General features: G+C 35.8%; 1 protein-coding gene across 1 annotated transcript; it reads left to right on the top strand.

Annotated features, from left to right (window-relative positions):
* Positions 1 to 11,854: 11,854 nt before the first annotated feature.
* LOC149949097 (uncharacterized) lies at positions 11,855 to 17,444 on the top strand. Its single transcript, XM_090167662.1, has 7 exons — positions 11,855 to 12,055; positions 14,177 to 14,262; positions 14,331 to 14,414; positions 17,018 to 17,044; positions 17,114 to 17,134; positions 17,194 to 17,244; positions 17,347 to 17,444. Exons 1-7 carry the CDS (start codon positions 11,884 to 11,886, stop codon positions 17,389 to 17,391), a joined length of 486 nt encoding a protein of 161 aa, XP_090023788.1. The 5' UTR covers positions 11,855 to 11,883; the 3' UTR covers positions 17,392 to 17,444.
* The last annotated feature ends 7,320 nt before the right edge of the window (positions 17,445 to 24,764 follow it).

The following is a 24,764-nucleotide window of genomic DNA, read 5'->3' as shown; positions in this document are numbered from 1 at the left end:
TATAGAACTAACTTGAAATTTCTAAGTGTAGTACAACTAACCTTACTCTTCAAAATGATATGGAGTTACTATTTTCGAAACAGTGTGTCAGAATTTATAGCCCGGTGTACCTAGTAACAAAAACCATACCACCGGAGGCCTATCATCATAGTGCCCTACGCCATCGTCCCCCTAGCCCGGACAGGTGACAAATCCAGCATGGGTAGCAGAACCCTACTACTGATGGTCGCACCTTTGACGCAAGCCACTCATCCCAGCAGAAGGTGCAGCAATGGGTGGACCAATCCCCACTTCGCACACAGCAGTGGGATTAAGAGTGGATGCTATAGCAACTCCAGCCGACACCCTACCAGGCTACCTACGGAGGTAAGGAGTCAAACCCTTTGGAGAGAGCTCCTAAAGGGAAACGACGGGCAAACAGCAGCGCAAGTAACCCGGCACAGCTGGCATCGGAGATCCCGGTGGGGCTCCAAAAGGCCGGGAAACAGGACCGCCGTACCCTCATACAGAGGCCCGCCAGCCCACAGCAGGCTACCCAATCCGCCGAAGCGACCAGTTTGCATGGACCCTCTCCGTTAGCCTGAGCCGAAGCTCAGTATCCAGCCCAAACCTGACCGAAGTCGGAGGTGGAGATAGGACCATTTGATCGAAGCTAACATCTCCCAGTGCGCCACCGCCCTTATGATTTACAAGAGCCGGACCCCGACTCCCCGGTAAAGCCACCAGTTATTGCACACTCCGACCCATTTAGGGCCACTATTTTCGAAACAGAGTGATTTTGCCTTTTTTACGTTAACGTGTTTAATAACCATATCACACATTAGAGGGAATGAATCAAAACTGCCCCTTTATAGCGCCATTACTGCACATTGAACAACTGGGTAAGAAAGATCTATAACAGCTGAAACTTTATTTCTTTACATTTACAGAAAAATTTCGCTAACGGAAACCCGCGCTAATGGGGAAAAACTGCTTTAAAGTTAATCTGCTCCAACGGTGTATTGAGCAATTGAGCAAACTGCGGAAACTTAAAACTGCGCAAATGAGGGAAATGTCGAAAGGGGAAATCTTACGCAAATGGCCACTGCGCCAATGAGGAAGTGAGTAAACGGCAACCAACCAAATGGGAATTTCACAAATGGGAACTGTGGATACGGACCCAAATCGTAGAAATCAATGAAATCTAGTGGTTTTAAATTTGGTCAGAATTTCTTAAAAAAGGTAAGCAAGCAAATTAAATTCAATATAAATATCAAGAGCTATGATACTTCGATTCGGAAAAATATTCGAAGTAATATTTGAAAACCTATAAGTGAATTTTAAGTATATGCTGTTTCGAATGAAGCGACAACGAAATATACCCCTCGTGATGGCTTCAAAACAATTCCGGTATTCGAAACGGAAGTAAGTTTCAAGCGCGGAAAAAGCAGAGGCGCCATATTTCCTACCCAAAAGGATTTAGAATAAATATAATAAATTAGCTATATTTTTAAAACGGTGGCGTGGAAATTAACGAAACTTCCACGAAATATACCCCTTTTCACGCACTTCGTGATGGCGTAAAAATAATAGGGACTTGGCAGTTGGGGAAAACAGGGGGGGGGGGGGGTCGCGTTGAAGTTACGTATCGAATTTCAAACCTCCAACTAGGGGATTTTTTTTGAACTAACACGTCGGCCATTATGGTATACCTTTTTCGCGTTTTCGTTATAGCTTTAACATGGAAAAGGACAAAACAAAGCAAGCAGGGGAAGTGTCTAGTAAACACTATTTTAATAATTTAACCCCAGATATACTAAACGTTATCTTGTGAATATTTCATGTATAGATGGCCTGGACCTCTATCAATTAAAAAAATGAATGTATAAGTGTGGTTGCAAATGTAGACCAAGGCCCTAACACTATCTTTGAACTCTTGCCACCATTTTTATATCCTGATATACAGGGTGTCTGAAAATATTCGGCATGGACATATTTCTCGAAGACCACTCATACTAAAAATCTGAAATTTTCAGGATATGTTCTCTAGTAATGGACCTCTATAATCTGTAACTTTCAGAAGAATCTGAAAATATTTCTCGGATTTGGAAAAAGTATTTTTTCACCGGCAGGAGGTAGACAAAAATGTTCAATGACAAAGTAGAAGAGAATTCTCTGAAACCTAAGAATACATTTTGTTCTGTGAATTTAGGGCTGGTTGGGACCTAGATAATGGGTCCCGAAAAATAACAAGTTGGTACTTCATAAATTATGCTTTTTGATTAAAAGTACTTAGTTTTTAACATATGAAAAATAATTTGAAAGGTTATCAAAATTGATAGTTTATTAAAGGGAATATAACCTCAGATATTTGGTGTGGAACACCAACGCTTGCAGCTCTGCCACTCTTGCCTTTCGCTTTAAAAAGTTTGGCGCCACTGTACAGGAAAATTTTTAAAATTGAAGGGGTCTTCCGTAAAGATTGCTTTGCAGGTTATATTCCCTTTAATTTACAAAAATGGTTCGATGATTCCCCCTTCTGCTGTTATTCAAGTCTCGCAACGATAAACCAGATATTGGAAGGTTTTTCTGACCATATCAGGTGTGACCAAACGGAAGGCTTCAATTATCCTTTGGCGTAAGACATCTTAGTTGTTGACAGGCGTCTGATAAACGTACTCCGAGACGAAACCTTAGAGGAAAAAGTCAAGCGGGTTCAGGTCGGGTGGCCATTGAACCGGACCATTCAATGGTCAGAAGAGCCTTCCAAAACCTCGTTTATCGTTGCGAGACTTGAATAGCAGCAGAAGGGGGAATCATCGAACCATTTTTGTAAATTAATAAACTTTCAATTTTGATAACCTTTCGAATTATTTTTCATATGTTAAAAACTAAGTACTTTTAATCAAAAAGCATAATTTCGGTAGTACCAACTTGTTATTTTTCGGGGCCGATTATCTAGGTCCAACCAGCCCTAAATTCACAGAACAAAATGTATTCTTAGGTTTCAGAGTATTCTCTTCAACTTTGTTATTGAACATTTTTGTCTACCACCTGCCGGTGAAAAAATACTTTTTCCAAATCCAAGAAATATTTTCAGATTCTTCTGAAATTTACAGATTGAAGAGGTCCATTACTAGAGAACATATCCTGAAAATTTTAGATTTTTAGTATGAGTGGTATGAAAACATGGGTAATTTCAAACAAACATGGGGTCATTCAATCAGGACATTGCACGTGCATGGCGGGGCTTGAAGAATGTTGATCTCAAGTCGCAGCGTTATTGTTTTACATAGAGTATGCTGTGCGTTATAGAGAAGTGGTTACAATCACTGGGGAAAAAAGCGTATTGGAAGGTTCCTGCAATGAAAGAAGTAACATAAGGCCCAGTTGTTAATTTAAAATTGATTTCAGCTAAAGCAAAGCTAAAGCTTCTTAATCAAACTCTCAATTCTGCCCAAAATGATTCAAATGAAAATGATGAAAAAATAGTCCCAAAAACCAATATTAAAAAACAAAAGCCCATTCCAAAAATGAGTTTAGAAGAGTTCAACGTAAGAAATAAAAGATTATTTGATAAAGTTCCTCAAGCCGCAATTTTTCGAATTTTCCCGAAATTTTACGAACAATTTAAGCCAAAATTCATCACTGAGAAATATCCAGCGTATTTACCAGATTTATAGAACTAAGAAAGAAACTAAGTTGCAGTCCAAGACCAGTCTTTGGCAAAGAATACGTGCAGGAAGAATAACTGCCTCAAATTTCAAGAGAGTCTGTCATTCTGACCCTTCCAAGCCTTCCGTATTATTATTTAAAAAGATATGTTATCCTGGCAGTTACAGTTTTTCCACTGAAGCCACCAGGTGGGGATTGAATCACGAAGAAGTAGCCAAAAAAGAATATTCACAGCTAATGAAAGATTCCCATGTCAATTTAGTTGTGAAACTTTCGGGGCTTGTTTTATCAAAAGAGTATCCCTTTTTATGTGCTTCTCATGATGCGATCATTTCTTGTGATTGTTGTGGTGTTGGAGTCCTTGAAATTAAAGCACCCTTCAGTACGAGAAATGACTCTTTCAAAACCAAAAACCCTAATTCATGTCTACAAATAACAGACAGAGCCTATAAGTAAAATAAATCACCCATATTATTACCAGGTGCAAACACAAATATTTGTAACTGCAGCTCTTTCTGCTAATTTTTGCGTTTGGACTACAGTAGATTTCCACATAGAAAAGATTAATCCAGATAAGGAATTTTGGCAAGTTAACATAGAAAAGGCCTCTTTGTTCTTTAAGAGAGCCATACTATTAGAGCTCGTAGGAAAGTATTTATCGAGAGATTGGTACAGCATGTACTGATAAAAACCAACATCAAATGAACCCAACTATCACAAACGAAAACCTACCTCAAATGAACTCAACTATCACAAATGGAAACCTAGTACAAGTAAATACGACTATCGCAAACAAAAACTTACCTCATATGAACTTAACTGCCAGGAACAACAAACTACCTCAAATGAACTCGGCCACCATTAACGAAATCCAACCTCAAGTAATATCGACCACCATACAACAGAAAAAACCTACAACATGCCAAGTAGAGCTCTAGGTCCGTCCAAAATGCATGTTTTATACCAAATAACTAGCCCCGGGAAGTGTTTAACCTCGCCAAATAGACGACAAATAACTAGTCAAGGCTACCTCCCAAGCCCAACTTCATCATGTCAATAATTAGTCAAGGTCACGTACCAACCCCAGCTTAGTCTCACCCCAGCACTAGTAGTAGTCTACTTAACCCAAGTATGCATCTAAATTATGCATAACGTCCCCAAACTTTAACCAAACAAGCTGTGATATTATTCAATTAAGCATCTCTGATCAGTCAAGATATGTTCGTAAACCTGCAAGAAGTGAAAATATAAGTAAGAAATTCCGAAGTACAAAAAAATTATAAAAACCAAACTTGTGATAAATCAAATCCTAAAAACAAGCCAGACATACTCAGTCCACAAAAAATGTTTTCCAATCAAAAACAAGGTAGTGATAAAGTTGTAAAATGGTGCTACTGTAAGGGAGAAGATGATGGATCTGTAATGATTGCCTGCGATAATGAAAATTGTAAAGTCCAGTGATTCCATACTAAGTGCTTGCAAATTGCTGTACCCCCAAAGAAGAAGAAGTGGTACTGCCCAGATTGCATTAAAGCACGGAAATCATTTTAAAAGCATAAGCTTGGATAACAAGTACCTGATTTTAATTAAACTTAATTTTTTTGTCATATTTTACTGTAAAACAATGGTAGATATGACCAAATAAGATATTTTCCATTTTTAATCGTTTAATTATTCCAAAGGTTGTAAAAATTAAAATACATTTGCACAACTGACGGACAAAGATTTATTAGGGCGCACGCAACTAAAGCTATTTTATCAATGCTAGCTTGATCATCTTCCGGAGCACCATGTAACAGCTCAACTGGTATTTTATTATGCAAAATATTATTTTTTTGACGTATGTGACCAATGACCCTTTCAACGTGTATTCGTACGTTAGCAATTTTCCTTGTCTCTTCAATGGCTTGTGGTTCCCGTTGTTTCTTATTTTTAGTGAAGGCCGGAAGTTTAACTGTAGCATAATATAACCCAACAGAGTCTTGAATGTTAAATCCTCTATCGGCTAACACTACATCTCCTGGTATTAATTTGTTAAGAAAATCACAATTTTCGGTAAGATACTTGTCACTAACTCGGCCACCCCACCCTTTCGATAAAAAACTGACCGTTCCTTGCGGTGTGATGCCAATGATGTATTTTACTGTGTTCTTATGCTTATAATTGGATCCGTAAAAATTTAAAAACAATCGATGATCACTGCTACTTTTGTATCAATAATGTTCTCTGAAGCATTGTTGCTTGTAAAAAAATGTCTTTCAGACCAGTAAATATACCTAGCAAGACTTGTGGCCATAGCATCCAAGTTGTTGTTAAATACCCTTCCCACCGTTCTTTCGGATATGTTGAAACGATACGCTAAATATCTACTCGTGAGACCAAGCCTTAACTTCAATAGAGTAAGAATGCATTGTTGAAAACACGACAGGGTTGATTTTTAAATAGAAAAGGTTTTACTTCTTCAACAATCTCCATTAAACTTGTAAGTTTTCAAGGCCTGTAAAGAATTTAACTTTCTCATCATTTCCATCGACAGAATTCTCAGATAAACTTTGCATCTCCAATGTTGTTCAGCTCCGTAATTTTCTGTTGCATGTCATTCGTATAATTTGAAATAAGGTTTTCCTTCTCTGCTAATTTTGCCATTAACTCAGTAATTAAGATTTCAAATTCCCTTAACTTAATCATAGCTATTTCAGACGACCTAAATTTTAGCATTTCTGAACTTTTTATATTAATTATGTTTTGTTAATTATAACCATATGGATTTCAATACATTTGAAGAAGCGAGTAAAATAGTGGAAGAGTATAATTTGACGTGGCGAGATGTAATAAGAAAGCATTTGGAAGAAATGAAAAAGCATATTGAAGAGTTTAAATTTAAGCTAGATGAAGCTAGTCAAAGATAAATGGTACTGAGAAATAAAGTTGAAGATATAAAAACAGATATAATTGGATTGAAAATATTGCAAGATAGTTGGAAGAGAGCAGAAAACTAGAATGAAAAAGTGAAACACGTGAACTAGTTTAAACAGTCTCTGAGTTCGAAACGAAATCGAGAATAATTGACATCGTGAATCAGTACCATTAGAACTTTTTGTAATGTTGTGTACCATTGACTGACTTAACTCCTGTGAAAATAGTGCGATTTAATATTAACATAATAATAATAATATATCAATATTGAAATATTTATAGAAATAAAAGGTGACTATTGTAGAAAAAAGAGATCTCATTTAAAACATTTCTTAATTTCTTTATTGACTTAAAATATAATTTTGTTTAACGTCTTAGTTTGTATATGAGTTAGTGTACAATTCCTCGCCGGGTGAAATATTCTGTCTATAGCCAATTGTAGATAATTTCTGTACAAATTTACAATATATAAAATTTTTCCGAATGCACTTCTTCTAGGGCAGCGATTCTCATTTAATATTTGAATATTTCTAGTAACAATTAAACCAACTCGGAGGAGCGAACGTAAAAATAGTGATTGGAGGAAGGTCCTGGGAATGACTTTCAGGCACTCAGCCAAGGGAGGAGTTCTTAAAGCTGCAGTTGGAATCTTTGACCACAGTAGCTCTACTATCTCCATTTCTGTACAATGGCAAGTGTCTTTTCCAGAAGTTGTGACACCTTGGCGTAGATTGGGACGAGAAATTGCCACCGGAGCTTCAATAAGAAAGGGACCTTTGGTGTAACGACTTAACCATGGTCCAGAATATATCAGTCCCGAGATCAGCGGCGGCGATCGGAAAATATGTATGGGGGGGCACAGGCCATATTTTTTCATCCAAAAATTCATATACATAAAACTTAAGCACGAAAATGTACAGCTCTAAATTTTTATTACTATACATATTTTTTAAAGCGTTTTTTTAATATCTCATCCGTCAATGAATATATTGATAATATCGTAATTAATTTCACGATTATAACTTATATCATCTTAACGCTACTCACATCTGCAATCTCAAAATAACTTCTGTAAAAAGACTGAATTCGGACCCAAATAAAGGCAGTGAGATAATAAATATTTTCCTGGTTGCTTTTTTCATCAATTTTATTTCTGTGGGGGCTCAGCCCTCGTTAGTTTTTCCCTGTGGGGGCAGGAGCCCCAGAGCCCCCACGGGAAAAGAAAACCAGTCAGACAGGACGTACATATGTTCTGAGACGTTTCCAAAATAGGATTAAACTTAGACGACGTACTCATTCAACAGATAAAATTAATGGGCACAGACTTCAGGAATTAGTTTCGTCATACTTTTATACACTAATAAAAATAATTATACACACCAAAAAATAAAGTTAAGCAACATTCTACATTTACTAACTTACACACTAAAACTTAACCAAGACTTTAAAAAGCTAACTTAGTTAATTATTCTAAACACATTGTTTTACGTTCGAACTGACTGGTTCCCCAATTAAATTAAATTGATTTATACCGCGTGAATGTTTATGAAGATACTACACTTTGTTCTTGGCAACACGGCCGCGGCGTTACGAGTCCGGCGAGAGGATCATAAAGTTATCATGGCGTCGCGTATTTCGCTTCCCTCGTGAAATGTATCTTCGCGACTATTGTCTAGCTTTTCCAAGATCTGCCTCCTTTTCTACTCCCAAATTCTTCTGCCCTTTTTGGCGCGCAATCCTTGCTCCTCAAAGTTTTCCCGCCAAAATAGTTTTGTGATGCCAGCTAGATTGAACTAGTTACATCGCTGAACTCGGCCCATAATCCCTTCAGGAATGTCGATGGACAAACCCACTAACGCGGTTCTCGTTTTTAACGCACACCGCAGGTGTCCACATATTAAAAACCACGTTTTTGGAAACCAGCCTTGTAGGGTAAACCAGCCATTGCCTATTGATTGACATCAATTTCCATTCCCTACAAAAACCATCATGTAGGCCAAAAAATATGACCCCAATAACTCTTAAAGAATAAACACGTTACAGTTCTTTGATGCCAATACAAAGGACTACGGAGCCGGAGTTTACTAACTCTACGAGACACCATCCGAAGGTTCGGAGTATCACTGATTTTGGCTTAAACCAGTGTTGCTCTTTTAAAAACGTTAACGATGCCAAGACTCGAATAAATGTTCGCACATGTGGAGCAAGGTTGTTGACGTACACTCAAGTGCGTTTGAGGGATAAATCACGAGCTATCGAAGCTGGTCTGACTTCGAAATAGTACCACTCTGGATTCAAGGAGCATCAAATCCTCATATCAGGAAATCAAAGTCTTACTGAACGGCTACGATGGTCAAACGGTCCCACTCAGGATAATCCAAAAGATTTACGATGGCGAGTTCCTAATTGGGTGTCCCTGAGCAAAGAATCGTTAAATAAAACCAGTTTCAAGCATATGACCTTCCCATTGTGATCTTAGGAAAAAACGCAGAACTATTCAACTAAATTGCGTCGTCAAGGTCAATGCACCATTACTGAAGCTAGCGAAGTACCAATTTTCCGGCAAAGTATTTCGTATCGCTGCGTGGATTCAGCATTTCGCCTACAACGTTAAGAGACCGAAGATGAATAGAAGCCGAGGTTAAAATTCATCAAACAAAGCTGTTCTGGCTAAAGCGCTCGCAAAAAGAAACCTTTCCGAACGAACGGAAACTCTTAAGAGTTTGATGCTGGCACACTTGAACCCATTCCTCGCCGTAGGAGTTATCCGAATATTAGGTCTGCTACAGTTGGCTAAATTGGAATTCAAGAGCAAACATTCATATGTGCTGCCTGACAAACACCGACTTTCCAAACTCTTGGTCACCGACTGCCACTGTAAAATGATGTATGGCGTGCTAAAGAATTTTGGGATTTTTCAAGAACGACAACTTGTTAAAAAGGTCATTTGGCGTTGTGGTATCTACATACGATTCCTTGTCAAACCACGTAGTCAAATAATTATGATTGAGATAATAAGTCTGAAATCTCAATCTGTAGGGAGCTGTTGGCTCGAACGCATGGCATGCAGGGCTTGCCACCACCCTCCTACGCATTGTAACCCGGCATGATGACTTAGGCCTAATGTGGTGCCTTGGGTATTAGCCTAGCTGATTATTATTATTATTATTATACCGTAATCGCCAGATTAGCCTTCCCGTTTTTCTCGATCACCTTAATCCTTTCTCCTCGCTGCTTTCCCACCCCCTTCATTTTCCCCCGAATCACCATAATTTCCAAACCCCATTATTCGCATTCACCAGATTTTACAATTCCCTGAATTTCCATAATTCGTTTTCCTTGCTATCGCCAGAATTCATTCGAAAGACTGTTTTCCCCATTGTACTCCACTCTCCCGAAATGGGTTTTCCCCTTCACTGCTCCCCAATCGCCAGAATTGGTTTTTCAACTTCGTAATTCTCTACTCCACGTTAATAGTTAGTGTAGGTAGCTATTGGCTCGCGTGGCATGCAGGGATTGCTGCCACCCTACTACGCATTGTCACTCAGCCACTTGATTTAATGGCCTCAAAAGTTGCTTGATGACTGAGGCCTAAGGTGGTGCTTTGGGATTATTATTATTCATGTACCGCATTTGAGCACAACAAGTCTTTAAGGGAAATTCGATATTGATTTAACATTACCAGGAAGCTCGTTGGTACCTGGATTCGGGTACTTTGGTCCACAATAGGGTAGTCTTGTACAAATTAACGTTATTTGTTCAGAAACGGGGTACTGAGTGTGCTTAAATGAGTACACCCGAAAATGAGTTGGATTCCGCAAATCACCCGAATTATCCCCAAATCGCTATCTTGAAATGCACAATGAAAACAAGTTATATACATTTGTTTTGTTTATTTTAGAACTCCTTTTACATTGTTTCGTAAAATTGGCTTCACAACTAGTCCGAAATTATATTCATTCGATAAAATCGTAATTTATGAATGTAAAAGTAATTAAATCTGTTTTCTTAAGGGATATAAACCATTTCATTAAAAGGTTGAAACGAATGCAACCTTTTACGGGATTAAATCCTTAACCCATACTTAAAGATTTTAATTCACCGAAGCGTGGGAAGAGGGCGATAAAATGCAAGTCGTGGGCTTTCGTGAGGTGAATCAAATCTAGGAGAGAGGAAAGGAAAAGGAGAGATTCTAATTCAGAATGGAAACCCTTTGTCTGTAATCGCTGACAACACCTTTATTCAATATAAAACAAAAACCTATACAAGCATTAAAAGGGGGAACACTTTTGGTTCTTTTCCCTTTTTATAAAGGATGAAATAACTCTATTCGTTATTAGAAACGAGAAGCACCGTTTGCCTAGAGAAAAAATAAACGCGGTCGAAGAGGGAAAAAAGACCAACAACGTTTGGGGAAACTAAAATATATTTATTTAATAAGTCTTCGGCTTCTAATTGTGTTCATATCCGCTGGATGTTTTCTCTGTAGCTTAAGAATCTAAATATAGTTTTTCTACCTGCCGAAGGCACTATAACTTAAAATTTAAAAAGATACCAATATTTCCTTTTGTTCTCGGTTATCAAGGTTATCTTTAAAGAAGCATGGCTTTGTAATTTTTAAGGTAAATTTTGATTTAAATAAATAGAGAAAATACCCACTTGAATATCAGTTTTTAATTAAGATTTAACTTTTTGACTATAAATACTATTATCAGGCACTACAGTAATAGAGATTAACAGCTACAAACGAAACTGATGAATTAGATTTTATACAATGTCCAAAACCCCAAATTGTCTCTTTGAAAATGATTTCTACGCAACTTTCCTAATTCCCCCACGATAAAAATAAGTAAAATTTTAAGAAAAATATAGTAGAGCTAAGTAAAATTGTTTATTTTATTGTAATTTTTATTTTATAAGTATTCCAGGGATATTCTTATTAATGAAAATAATCGCGTTAGCTGGTTACAATAACACTATTAATTATCATCGTACAACACAATATAATCCATAACTTATTCGAACTGGTTGTCAGATAGAAGGATTATCAATTGGGTACTGTCGTAAATTCTAGTTTATCAACGCTAACACCGAGATAACTATTTAAAAAATCAATATCTTTCTATCGCGCAAATTTGAACAATAGTAAGAAAAATAACAGCATTGAAATCACCTTATGTCAAAGGGAATTAAAACCAGCGCTTAGTTCAATTTTACACCTACACAATGAAAGTGATTAATGAGCGGCATTTAATTGAATACAAATAGGGAACTAAGCCACAAAGGATAGCGTGGTTTAGCCATAAAGTTGAAATGCTTCGTAAAAGCAAGATACTTATTAGCTACCTAACATTGATTTTCTTTGATCTGGTTGTAACGAGTACCGACCAAGAAAAACTGACTATTCAACAACATTACCAATTCCGAGATTTCTTGATATATAAGTGCCCGATATTGATTAAATTACTCGTTAAAGACGAAGATAGTAAGTATGTCTTCAGACTATGATCATCGGCAAGTGTTTAATTTTATTTTGCTTTTCCGTAACCAAAATCAAACTACATGATGAGTATGGTTGTCCCCCATACACTAAATGTTTTACAAAAAATGATCATTTTATTTTAAATACAATATTTGTTGTAAACATAATAATAAGTTTATAATTTTTTAACACAATTTCATCTAGAAAATCACAATTTTTTATCTAAGCTCACCACTCAAGCTTCATAATCATGATTAAATGACATAAAATAGAATTTAATCTTCCAACCACCATTTTATGTATTAATCATAAGTGGATCTGATTTAATATTTTAAATATTTAATGAGTGTTCTAATAAATGGTCCCCTGATCTGGTCCTTGCCCAAAAAATTTAGTTTTAACGTCCACTAATTAGAAATAATTTTGAAAGTAAGCCATTTAACAATATTAATCAAACGTGGCACTGGAAATATGAAAAATCTTCGTTGAAATAAAGCAAAGCCCTAATAGAGGGGCTGATCATTTAATCGGTGTAAACTGTGACAGAAATGATTATTGAAATCACACTGTAAGCATTTCGTAATGGCTGTAATCGTTCACTAATTGCCAATGTCCCACACTAGAACAAATACGTGAATTTGTTGATTCAAAAACGCCATAGTTGCCTTTAAACCTAGAGGTCGGGGACGGTTAATCATTATTCATGTGTAAATTGATTTTTTTTGGGAAAAAAATGTAAACAAAAAAATTTACCGGTTAATATTTCGGAAAATGATTAAAAAACATATAATATTAGTAAAATTTGAGCTTTTTTTCGAAAAAAACGTCGTTTTTTCAATTAATTTTACAAATTTATCAAAACATTAATCGGATATTACAGAAATATAAATTACTTGATCAAAACGTTTTACGAATAATTTTCAGAGCTTTATCTATTGAATAAAAGTTAACCATCCCCGACCTATATTTAAACCGCTATTCCGTTGTTTACTATTATCAAGAATCATTTTTACTCAAAAATGTTTGAGCAATACCCAGGGGCTCTTCACTCCTAATTTGCATGTAAATCGATTATGTCATCTGGGATTATGCGAGATAACGCAGGTAACGCGAAAATTACGGGGTGTACGATCAGATGACGAGGATTACGATAAAGTTACGCGGAGTATGCGAGGATTACGCAAAGATTACGTCGAGTACGCTAAAACCTAGAACACACAAAGGTAAAAATCAAACAGAAAACCAAACTGAAACGTAAACGCAAAATTTAATTATGTTGTGTTTCTGCTTATGTTTCCAGTTTTGATACACACTTGGAAATGCATTTGGTTTTTTTCAGCCACCGTAGCGCCACCTCAAATGCTAAACTACAAACCCGAATAAATGATTTATTTGATAATGGCGTCCAAAAAACATTTAGCAGACTTTAAGCCAAGGCTTAAATTCTACGTGTAGAAAGGTGCTTACTTCGTATGATAAAATTGGATACAATGGCTTGCCAAATGTTTTTTTTTTTAATATCAGGATTTTTTGGTCAAAAAGGCAAGGGTAGTTCCTTACTTTTTCTATAAAGTGTTCCAATTCTTTTCTATTCAGAGCTTTCTTTCATCACGTAGACCGACTGGATATTGGCTGGCTGATAACGTACAATATTTTGCGGCGCAAAAATTTGAACATCGTTCAACTCTCTTTTCCGTCCCAATTCCGTCCCAATTTTCGTATTTTTGTTGCGTTTACGTTTCAGTTTGGTTTTTCGTTCGATTTTTACGTATGTGGGTTCTAGGCTTTAGACTATACGTGGAGAATACGAGGATTACGAAAAGGCTATGCGGTTTACGTCCTCTTTTCGGGAAGCCAACCCAACGATTACGTGTAGTGATCAGCACCCGAGCAATACCATCGGAGGTTATAAATATTCATTGTAAAATGCTAGTTTATTTAACTTTTTAGTAGTTACAAAATAATATTATTTTTAGCTTTCGGTGAAATTATTATCGTTTAATTCGTCATAAATGCTGTAATTTAAGGCGGGCCTTCTGCCAGTCTAAATCCTAGCTGGATATTCATATAGGGCAGTCTGAAGAACCTTAATTTGAATTGATGTAAAACCGGTATTGGTTTAAGATTCTGCCAAAATTGAAGAAATAGTGAAGAAAGCGTTTATGCAGTACCCAGACGGAGATGGAAAACCGGACGAAGTGTGTATCCAAGTAAGATTACGATACCTAACAAAACGAATATATTTAAACCACATTCTTTAATTTCTTTTTCGAAAAAGAGAACCTTGATACTATTACGAAGACCTGCGCTCTTTGATAACAAATTATGTGCTGTTAATACTCTGTACCTTGGAGGGAGAGGAGTAAGTTTAAGAATTGACTTTTTTAATTTAGTTAGTTTTTAAGTAGTTGACAAATTGTGTGGAAGACGCTCGCTTATGTGTTATGTTGGGAAGGGTTACTTAAGAAGATACATATTTATATTGAGCGGTTCACTCCCATTGTCTACAAAATAGGTGTCCCATTTCACCCAAATCGGCTCATTTTGCTTAATTAAATTTTACCCGAAACCACATAATGATTCAATGAATTAGTATTAAATTATCTATTTTAAAGAAAATTTTTCTTTGAAAGTGGGCCTTAGTTATTGTACCCGTCTTCGAAATAAATATCATAACCATAAAATCGCCACTTAACGAACAACGAAACCTAACTCAACCTTATCTAACCAAACCCAGCCTAGCCTAACTTAACCTAAACTAACAAAATTAACCCAACCTATCGTACCAATTGTACTCTAAAGTCAGTAATAGACCTAGTTTTCAATGCCTTTTTCTCTAAATTTTTTCATTATTTAAAACACCATTCGGAAAAATGAGAACACAAAACCTCATTGGGATAAATGGGAATTACTATATTTGGTATTAGCCTAGCTGATTAAAAAAATATCGATTGAAATAAATGGGTGCATACCTGTTGTACAGTAATAAATAAAAAGGTAAATTATTTTGAATCAAGGATTCTACTGCACGTGTTTTATATATCACCAATGTTTTGAAAAATTACATTACTTCGGGCAAGTGCTACTTCATTGAAGTGTCACAAAATAATTTTTTTTCGAAACCTAAGTTTAAAATTTTGTCAATAATAATTTAACAAGTAATTCAATTTTATTCTTCTGCTATTTGATAGTTCAAAGGTGTTGACTGTATAATGCAGAAATTAGGGTATTTTTATGATATTTTTCTGTAGAATTGCTTCTAAGGAACCCAAAATTAAAAAAATATATACATTTGGGATATTATACCACTTAACTACAATATCATTAAGACTAGAGCACGCTTCCCGTTAAAGGGTGCACATTTAAACGACGACACGACTCGTTTCATTGCTTCGGATTCCCGAAAGGTGGCTTTGATCTGGACGAGGAGTTTAAGAGAGATTTCCATTAAGAGAGAACAACAATGACAATAAATTAAATTAATGAAATACGTGTGCTCAGTTTTATTTCCCTTAAATCCTTGAATTTAACTTTTTGCTCGTTTAAATAAGTTCAACTTTTTCCCAAACTTTTATAATGCAACCATTTGCAACGCCACATAATGTGTGGGTCGTGATTGTGTAAAGTTAAAACCTTGTTGTTGTCAATCCAACGGGGTCCAGATACGAAACAACTAAGTGGCCAAAATTGCCGAACTAAAATGCCAGAATTTAATTGAAGAACTTTCCCGTCACGGGCTTTTATAATAGTGCAGACCATTTAGACAAGTATTATCCTTACAAGTCCATAGTTCTTGCCAACAAATAAAGTTGATCGTATAATACTTACAGAGTAAGACGCGATACATAAGTTTACGCCACACTCCGCTTACTGACTTCACATTTGAAATTAAAGTTTAACGCACTAAGAACCAATCAGTAAGCTTGAGCAACTAAGAAACCAACTGCACTGAATGCTAATATATTGACATGCGCAAAGAAAGTAGATAAATGAACTTCGCGTTTTAAATATGGCGTGCCGTTACGACGATTACCAACATAGATCTCCCTGGTTTTCAATTTCACGTGTTTAATTGTTTTTATTTATTTTTTGGTTGGAAGAATAAGGAAGATTTTTAAATCAATTAGCCGCATTAAATAACGGCGTGTGACGCTCACTCTGTGGCACGTTCCCATTAAGTGGTTAGGCGCCTTCTTCGGCATAGTCGGATAAAAACTCGTCCTCATTGGCATACAAATAGCGCGATACGGTCAATTTTATGTTGAGAGTATACAGGGTGTTACGGATAAGTGAACCGAAACTTTTATAATGCATTCTATGGGTCTCTACGAGTAGAAAAGGTATAGTGAACTATGGTCCTAAAGTGTTCCGTTTAAAAAATACAAGCTCTCAAAAATCTCCCTAAAAACATTGAAATCCACGCAAATGTAAAATCTTCATTCTTCCTTGAACACAATTGTTTTCATAAAATGATCGGTTGTTTTTGAGAGGTAAAGTGATAAAAACGATTGTCGAATATCAAAAGGTCGTTAAGATCTCGTCCGGAAGTATGAATCGCCAGATTGTGAATGTCCTACATTTAAGGTCGACGTTCTGCTGTCCCCTCAATGTGAGGGATACCAAGATACAAACCACAAACGCATTGTACTACATTGACTATTTTATTCATAAGTACCAAAATTTATTTACAACTGTTCAAATCATTTACAACAAATGCTCGAAATGTCCACCTTGAGCTTCAATGCACGTACGACAACGTCGTAAAAATGATTGACGAACGTTTTCGAACCCTCGTGGCGTGTTTCGAATTGTGTCCTTTTCTACTCGTAGAGACCCATAGAATGCATTATAAAACTTTCGGTACACTTAACCATAACACCCTGTATATAGCTAGACAGACAATCAGAAGCACAAGCTTTGGGAAATATATATAAGATTTGTTATTCACAAAAGATTTATTTTTAGGGGATGTATCATAGTTTGGAAAGTTGTGTGAGTATTCAATTGTCTTAGGGTAAATCGTGACAGAAGTAAAATTAATTAGGTCTTTAAAATCTTTAGGTATGCACTTCCATATTTTATGTAAGTTTCTTAAAATAATATTTATTGAGTTTTAAAACGATGACAAAAATTTTCTATAGGGAATGAAGCGTTTAGACAGCCCCGATGAGGAACGTCTCAATATGGAAGAGGTAATATATTCTTATCAGACAACAAGTATATGCTATTTTCGTTAAAATTGAATGATATAATTAACCACTTTACATAAATAATGTAAATATTTTTAATTTTAGCGTTGTATCAGTGGACTTATTGCATTATCAAATTTAATACAATAAATATGATTTGAAAATAAATAATGCCAAGCAATAAAAACTTGTTATACATGAAACTATTTTTAGCTATTTTTTAATTTTTAAAGCTATGAAAACCATTCAATTCAGCTTATAGCTATAGATTAATAAAAATTAGGGCCACTCCACCTTAGTACAATTTCGTCGGAGACCAACTGGTAATATGGTAACAGGTGTGCAAGATCTCACGGCAACGTACCGACGGTGTGACAAATTGGGTAACCATTTTTGGATGAAAGAAATGGGTGAGAAGAATATTAAAATTGAGTGCTCGTGAAAAAAGAATTTTAATCAGTTTAAACCATCCCTTTTTGCGCCGTGTCCCCTTCAAGTTGCCTTCTCTGACCACTGATCAGTACCCTACTTACCTACTTGGAAGATGGATATACGATAATTGGTTGTAAATAAGAAATCACACGAAAGAGAAACCACACAATTTTGGTAAAATAATATTAGAAGTGTTACCAATTTAAGAAATTGGCTGTGTTAGTTCTGATAGTGGTATTGATGTTGTAATTGTTTTTGTTAAATCTATGGCCATATAACAATGTTTTTGAAAGCTTTCGAAAACTTTGGTCGAAGCCTGCGATTTACGATCGCTGTTAGCTAAAACTATGCACATCAGTTAATCAAATATTGAAAGCTTCTGCCCAAGCTGCGCGGATCATAATTGATATGCCAAGTATGCATGCTTACTGTCCAAAGTGGCATAGGTAATAGCTTTAAAACTTTTCACGGAATTTTCCAAAATCATTTAATATCCTTGAAGTTTGCACACGTCTAGTCAAATCTACCCAGATTTTAAAATGATATGTGAAGTGACTTCACTACTGAAAAGTTGCTTGATCTTCCATTACCTTATGATGCCCACGAAAGGGATGGCGTAACTATAAAGGTCGAACAATTTTTCAGAAATTTTCAACTTTTGTTAAACACTAGGAGGCATAACTTGTTTCTTTATTAAATATTATAGAATTTATATAAAAACTGCGTTTTCGCCCACATTTAGTTGGTCGTTATCCCAGATAAATAGAAAATTTTAACGTAGTTCTTTCGAGTCTGAACTATTGGAATTTTTGCATTCGCTCTTCTTTCGTAATGCATTCTTTAAATTAAAATTTGGTGAAATTTCCTTTTGGCACGGCGTTAGTCTCTTCTCAATTTAAGTATATTTACTGATTAAAGTTGATAGTTTTAAGTAAAAATTGGTTGATTAATTGTTCCATGATGAAAATTGGCTGATTTTATCTAACGAGACTTTCTGTTCGTTGTTGTTTAAAGGGGTATATTTCTTTTTCATTTTTATTATTAAAATTGATGTTCAAATTCGCATATGAAAGAAATGGTGCAGAAAAAACCGAAAATATCTTCTTTCTCAGAGTCATAATTTTGCTCACATTTCTGAGCTGGGATTAGAACTCACCTGGCTGAGTCCAAAAGGCGAGAGAGCAAAGGCCGCAGCGAAAAGACCAGCCCCTTTTAATCGTGTATCCAAGACCTCTAGAAATGAAGCTTCTGACATCAAAACACGATCCAAATCAACCAAAAACCCTGCGGTTGTCCTAACATACCACCCAACTCTCCTTTAGGTTACAAATATTATTCGATAGAATTTTTAGCTGTTGCACATCGACCAATAAACGAAAGACATTTTCGAAGATAGACCCGGATTTTGCTACCGTCACTACCAGAACCTTTCATCAATTCTCGTTTCAAGTTCACTTCCGGAGAATGATTGACCTCGTTTGGAAAGTGGTGGTACCATGAAATTCAATCGTTAGTTTGAGTGTTCGCTCTACAACGTTTTCATTAAATCGTTTTGTGTGTCGCCTATTGGTGGAAATTTTTTAGAAAACTCTTTTCCGATTTTTCCATTGCCAATAAATATACCTCGAAAATTTAAGAACTCCAGATTAAATAGTTTTTAGTAATATGCCCGGACGGATCACTCTGAGACACCCTGTATAGAAAATGGAGCTTTGAAGTTTGACGAAAAGACAACAAAATTAATTTTAAAAGGTATTATAAGCGAAGTGACAAACTCTTTTATGAAACAGTTTTTGCTCGAACAAATAAAGATTTTCTGCGAAAAACGTCAATGTATAATAATATGGTGTATTTACGTGTAAACTAATAATAATAATAATAAAAATAAAAATTATTATCAGCTAGGCTAATACCCAAGGCACCACCTTAGGCCTAAGTCATCGAGCGACTTTTAAATCCTTTAATTCAGGTGGCCGGGTTACAATGCGTAGGAGGGTGTTGGCAAGCCCTGCAAACCACGCGAGCCAACAGCTCTCTATACTAACTATTACCGTTAACCTCAACAAGTTTTTATGGAAGGGGAACCCCAAGTCTCCCATAGGTATTGCGACATTCTAGTGCCTAAAGTGTCCCTCTTGAAAGATCACTTTGTTGTACCTCGCACATCATTGAAAAGCCTGGATTTAGAGATTAAGCTCTCTTTAATAAGAAAGGAAGACCACAAAAGATATGTTGAAACAAAATACCAAATAAAATACTTTGTTAAGAATTAATGTAGAAAATATGTAAACTCAGATTTTGTTAACTACAGATTCGTTGGACAATCTTTACCCCTGGTGGAATTCTCCATAACAACTATTTACAAGATCAATACAATGAAAGAAAAAATGCATAAATACTTATTCTAATATGTTGACGAGTTATTCTTACTTTTTAATTGATTAGTGTAAAAAATAAATGTAATTTAAAGTGGGAAAATATCCGATCGAGTCAAATAATTTGCGTTACCTCAATCGCGTCCCAACTGTGTTAATGTATATTAGAATAGTTTGTTTCGAAAAACGTCATGTTTAGGCTTTTTAACCCTGATGTGTTATACTATGGTAAATTGATAAATCCTGTGTTAATTAGTTATTCTTTAGAAGTATACAATAGCTAAAAATACATCAATTAATAAATGTTTTAATCCTTTATATCCAATGAAATCTGTTTCAAAATCGCGGCGTTTTTATAGACTCCTTGTGTTCCTGGATAAAGTTCTGGTTGGCTGTAGTTAATTTTAACATTGGCAATGAGGTGTTACTTTGTGTGCTTTTATTTATGGAGAGTGCTTAGTGCGATAATTATACTAATGGCTGATAAGTATTTTTTATCTTAATAAAATGATAAACCAACACGTATTTAAAAACATTTCAGCGCAATGAAAATGGAATAAGTGAAGATAGCCCACATTAAGTTTTAAATATTATGAAGCTCAAATAACAGTGTAAATCGATCCAGTAACTGCAAATGTTCATCCAATTTTTTCGTATCAGTTTGGTACATCCTTCCAACCCGACTTGCCAGACCATTTTAATTTTGAGGTTTAATCCTAACGTAATTCGCGAATGGTTCGATGGAGCCCGCAATGAGAACAAGGAATCCTGCCCAGTAGCCTTGCGCCAAAAGCAAGAATGTGCTTTTGAAGTCCCTAAGTTTTTATTTGATCAACCACCTCTAACTCGGTGGCCTCACGCACTTTTTCAGCGACAGATGGCGCATCAGTTCTTATTTTCATTTACGCACACAACCAGATTCTCGGATACTCTCAATCCTGCAAGTAAAAAGTTATCGGGTAGAAAATTGCCTTTAAGATAGAAATTAAGAAAATAATAAAATCCAAGACTACTAGAAATGAAGCTCCTGACATCAAAACACGATCCAAATCAACCAAAAACCCTGCGGTTGTCCTAACATACCACCCAACTCTCCTTTAGGTTAAAAATATTATTCGATAGAATTTTTAGCTGTTGCACATCGACCAATAAACGAAAGACATTTTCGAAGATAAACCCGGATTTTGCTACCGTCACTACCAGAACCTTTCATCAATTCTCGTTTCAAGTTCACTTCCGGAGAATGATTTACCTCGTTTGGAAAGTGGTGGTACCATGAAATTCAATCGTTAGTTTGAGTGTTCGCTCTACAACGTTTTCATTAAATCGTTTTGTGTGTCGCCTATTGGTGGAAATTTTTTAGAAAACTCTTTTCCGATTTTTCCATTGCCACTAAATATACCTCGAAAATTTAAGAACTCCAGATTAAATAGTTTTTAGTAAAATGCCCGGACGGATCGCTCTGAGGCACCCTGTATAGAAAATGGAGCTTTGAAGTTTGACGAAAAGACAACAAAATTAATTTTAAAAGGTATTATAAGCGAAGTGACAAACTCTTTTATGAAACAGTTTTTGCTCGAACAAATAAAGATTTTCTGCGAAAAACGTCAATGTATAATAATATGGTGTATTTACGTGTAAACTAATAATAATAATAATAATAATAATAATAAAAATAAAAATTATAATCAGCTAGGCTAATACCCAAGGCACCACCTTAGGCCTAAGTCATCGAGCGACTTTTAAATCCTTTAATTCAGTTGGCCGGGTTACAATGCGTAGGAGGGTGTTGGCAAGCCCTGCAAACCACGCGAGCCAACAGCTCTCTATACTAACTATTACCGTTAACCTCAACAAGTTTTTATGGAAGGGGAACCCTAAGTCTCCCATAGGTATTGCGACATTCTAGTGCCTAAAGTGTCCCTCTTGAAAGATCACTTTGTTGTACCTCCCACATCATTGAAAAGCCTGGATTTAGAGATTAAGCTCTCTTTAATAAGAAAGGAAGACCACAAAAGATATGTTGAAACAAAATACCAAATAAAATACTTTGTTAAGAATTAATGTAGAAAATATGTAAACTCAGATTTTGTTAACTACAGATTCGTTGGACAATCTTTACCCCTGGTGGAATTCTCCATAACAACTATTTACAAGATCAATACAATGAAAGAAAAAATGCATAAATACTTATTCTAATATGTTGACGAGTTATTCTTACTTATTAATTGATTAGTGTAAAAAATAAATGTAATTTAAAGTGGGAAAATATCCGATCGAGTCAAATAATTTGCGTTACCTCAATCGCGTCCCAACTGTGTTAATGTATATTAGAATAGTTTGTTTCGAAAAACGTCATGTTTAGGCTTTTTAACCCTGATGTGTTATACTATGGTAAATTGATAAATCCTGTGTTAATTAGTTATTCTTTAGAAGTATACAATAGCTAAAAATACATCAATTAATAAATGTTTTAATCCTTTATATCCAATGAAATCTGTTTCAAAATCGCGGCGTTTTTATAGACTCCTTGTGTTCCTGGATAAAGTTCTGGTTGGCTGTAGTTAATTTTAACATTGGCAATGAGGTGTTACTTTGTGTGCTTTTATTTATGGAGAGTGCTTAGTGCGATAATTATACTAATGGCTGATAAGTATTTTTTATCTTAATAAAATGATAAACCAACACGTATTTAAAAAAATTTCAGCGCAATGAAAATGGAATAAGTGAAGATAGCCCACATTAAGTTTTAAATATTATGAAGCTCAAATAACAGTGTAAATCGATCCAGTATCTGCAAATGTTCATCCAATTTTTTCGTATCAGTTTGGTACATCCTTCTAACCCGACTTGCCAGACCATTTTAATTTTGAGGTTTAATCCTAACGTAATTCGCGAATGGTTCGATGGAGCCCGCAATGAGAACAAGGAATCCTGCCCAGTAGCCTTGCGCCAAAAGCAAGAATGTGCTTTTGAAGTCCCTAAGTTTTTATTTGATCAACCACCTCTAACTCGGTGGCCTCACGCACTTTTTCAGCGACAGATGGCGCATCAGTTCTTATTTTCATTTACGCACACAACCAGGTTCTCGGATACTCTCAATCCTGCGAGTAAAAAGTTATCGGGTAGAAAATTGCCTTTAAGATAGAAATTAAGAAAATAATAAAATCCAAGACTACTAGAAATTAAGCTCCTGACATCAAAACACGATCCGAATCGACCAAAAACCCTGCGGTTGTCTTAACGTACCGCCCAAATCTCCTTGAGATTACACTTATTATTTGATAGAATTTTAAGCTGTTGCACATCGACCAAATAACGAAATACATTTTAGAATATAAACACAGATTTCGCGACCGTCGGTACCAGAACCTTAATTTGGTAGGGCGCCATCTTGCTGAAACCAAACTCGGCGTCTTTCAACCAAAAGAAGGTCGTCGATTGTATCCAAGAACTCTTTTTTTACAAAAAGAGGCAAATATTTCTTTCTTTGAGATTTTAAGGCAAGAAAACTGGACCAATCAAACGATTTCTTTAAAGTGCAACCCAAACATTTGAGCGCTGGAATTGAACTTGGTGATGATGTTTGAACAAATTAATGATTTAAATTTTAGATGAGTAGGCTACGATCTCGTAATAAAATGCGTGACTATCGATTTACAGGAGCAAAGTAATTTAATTTGGCTTTGCCAAACTTGTTTATTTTCAAGTCTTTTTCCATCAAAACAAAGGTACTCGAAAATTTCAGATGATGCTCTGCTAATTCTCAATTGACAAAATTGATCTAGCACATAGTGGTGACCAAAGGGTTTTTCTAAAAGTATGAAAATATTTTCCGAAAACGATGAAATTTCACTAATTAATGACCCCCAGTGTACTTACGCTACAACATTTTTTTTAAATTTCTTCTTTAAGTAGTTTTCGTAAAAAATAACTTGTTCAAAAAATCCTGTATACTAAAAGCCTATGGCTTTATTCACATATGTAGTATATTCCGATATGCATCTTATCCTAAAAGGGAAATACTTTGGAAGCGTGGAGCTTGTACCAGAAGAACCTTCCTTAAACCCAGCTTTCAAATCGACAAACATCCACGGCGTTTGACAGACGCTGAAGAGGAACGGGAAAAATACCACCAAACTCCAGAAGGAGACGTTCCAGAAGACGTGGAGGAACAAGTACTTACTATTTTCAAGGATTATCCTACGACAAGTACGAGGCAAGTTGGACGTCAATTGCGAGTCAACCATGTACTTGTCCATTTACAAAAGGTTAAATCTTTAAATGAGGCCAATTATCCAAGACGAGTCTAATTTTGTCAGTTGTTTCAGGAGCAGACTAACGACGTCAATTGCTTATGTACGCTCCTACTTTCTGACGAGGCTAATTTTTTCCAAAATGGAATCTTCAATTTACATTATCGTCATGAGTAGCAGCAAGAAAATCCGCACGTGGTTACCGTTAGGTCACATTAAATGTAGTTAAATCTCAACGTCTGGTTCCGAATTATTAGCGACCACTTAATCGGATCTTATTTTTTACCACCAAGACTAACTGGTGAGTCGTAATTAGCTTTTATCTAAGACACTTCCTCAGAGCTACTTAAAGACATACCGCTAGAAGTATTATTAGTAAGAGCTGGGTGGTTTTGTTAGACCCAACCTAGCACTTCGACCAGAGGTCTATTGTGCAACCCCAGCCTTTTAAACATGGAAA

Source organism: Leiobunum rupestre, chromosome 3, assembly GCF_980474605.1.
Source record: "Leiobunum rupestre chromosome 3, qqLeiRupe1.1.hap1, whole genome shotgun sequence".
Lineage (NCBI taxonomy): Eukaryota > Metazoa > Arthropoda > Arachnida > Opiliones > Sclerosomatidae > Leiobunum > Leiobunum rupestre.
The sequence above is the reverse complement of the archived record's forward strand: the minus strand, read 5'-3'. Positions and strand labels throughout refer to the sequence as shown.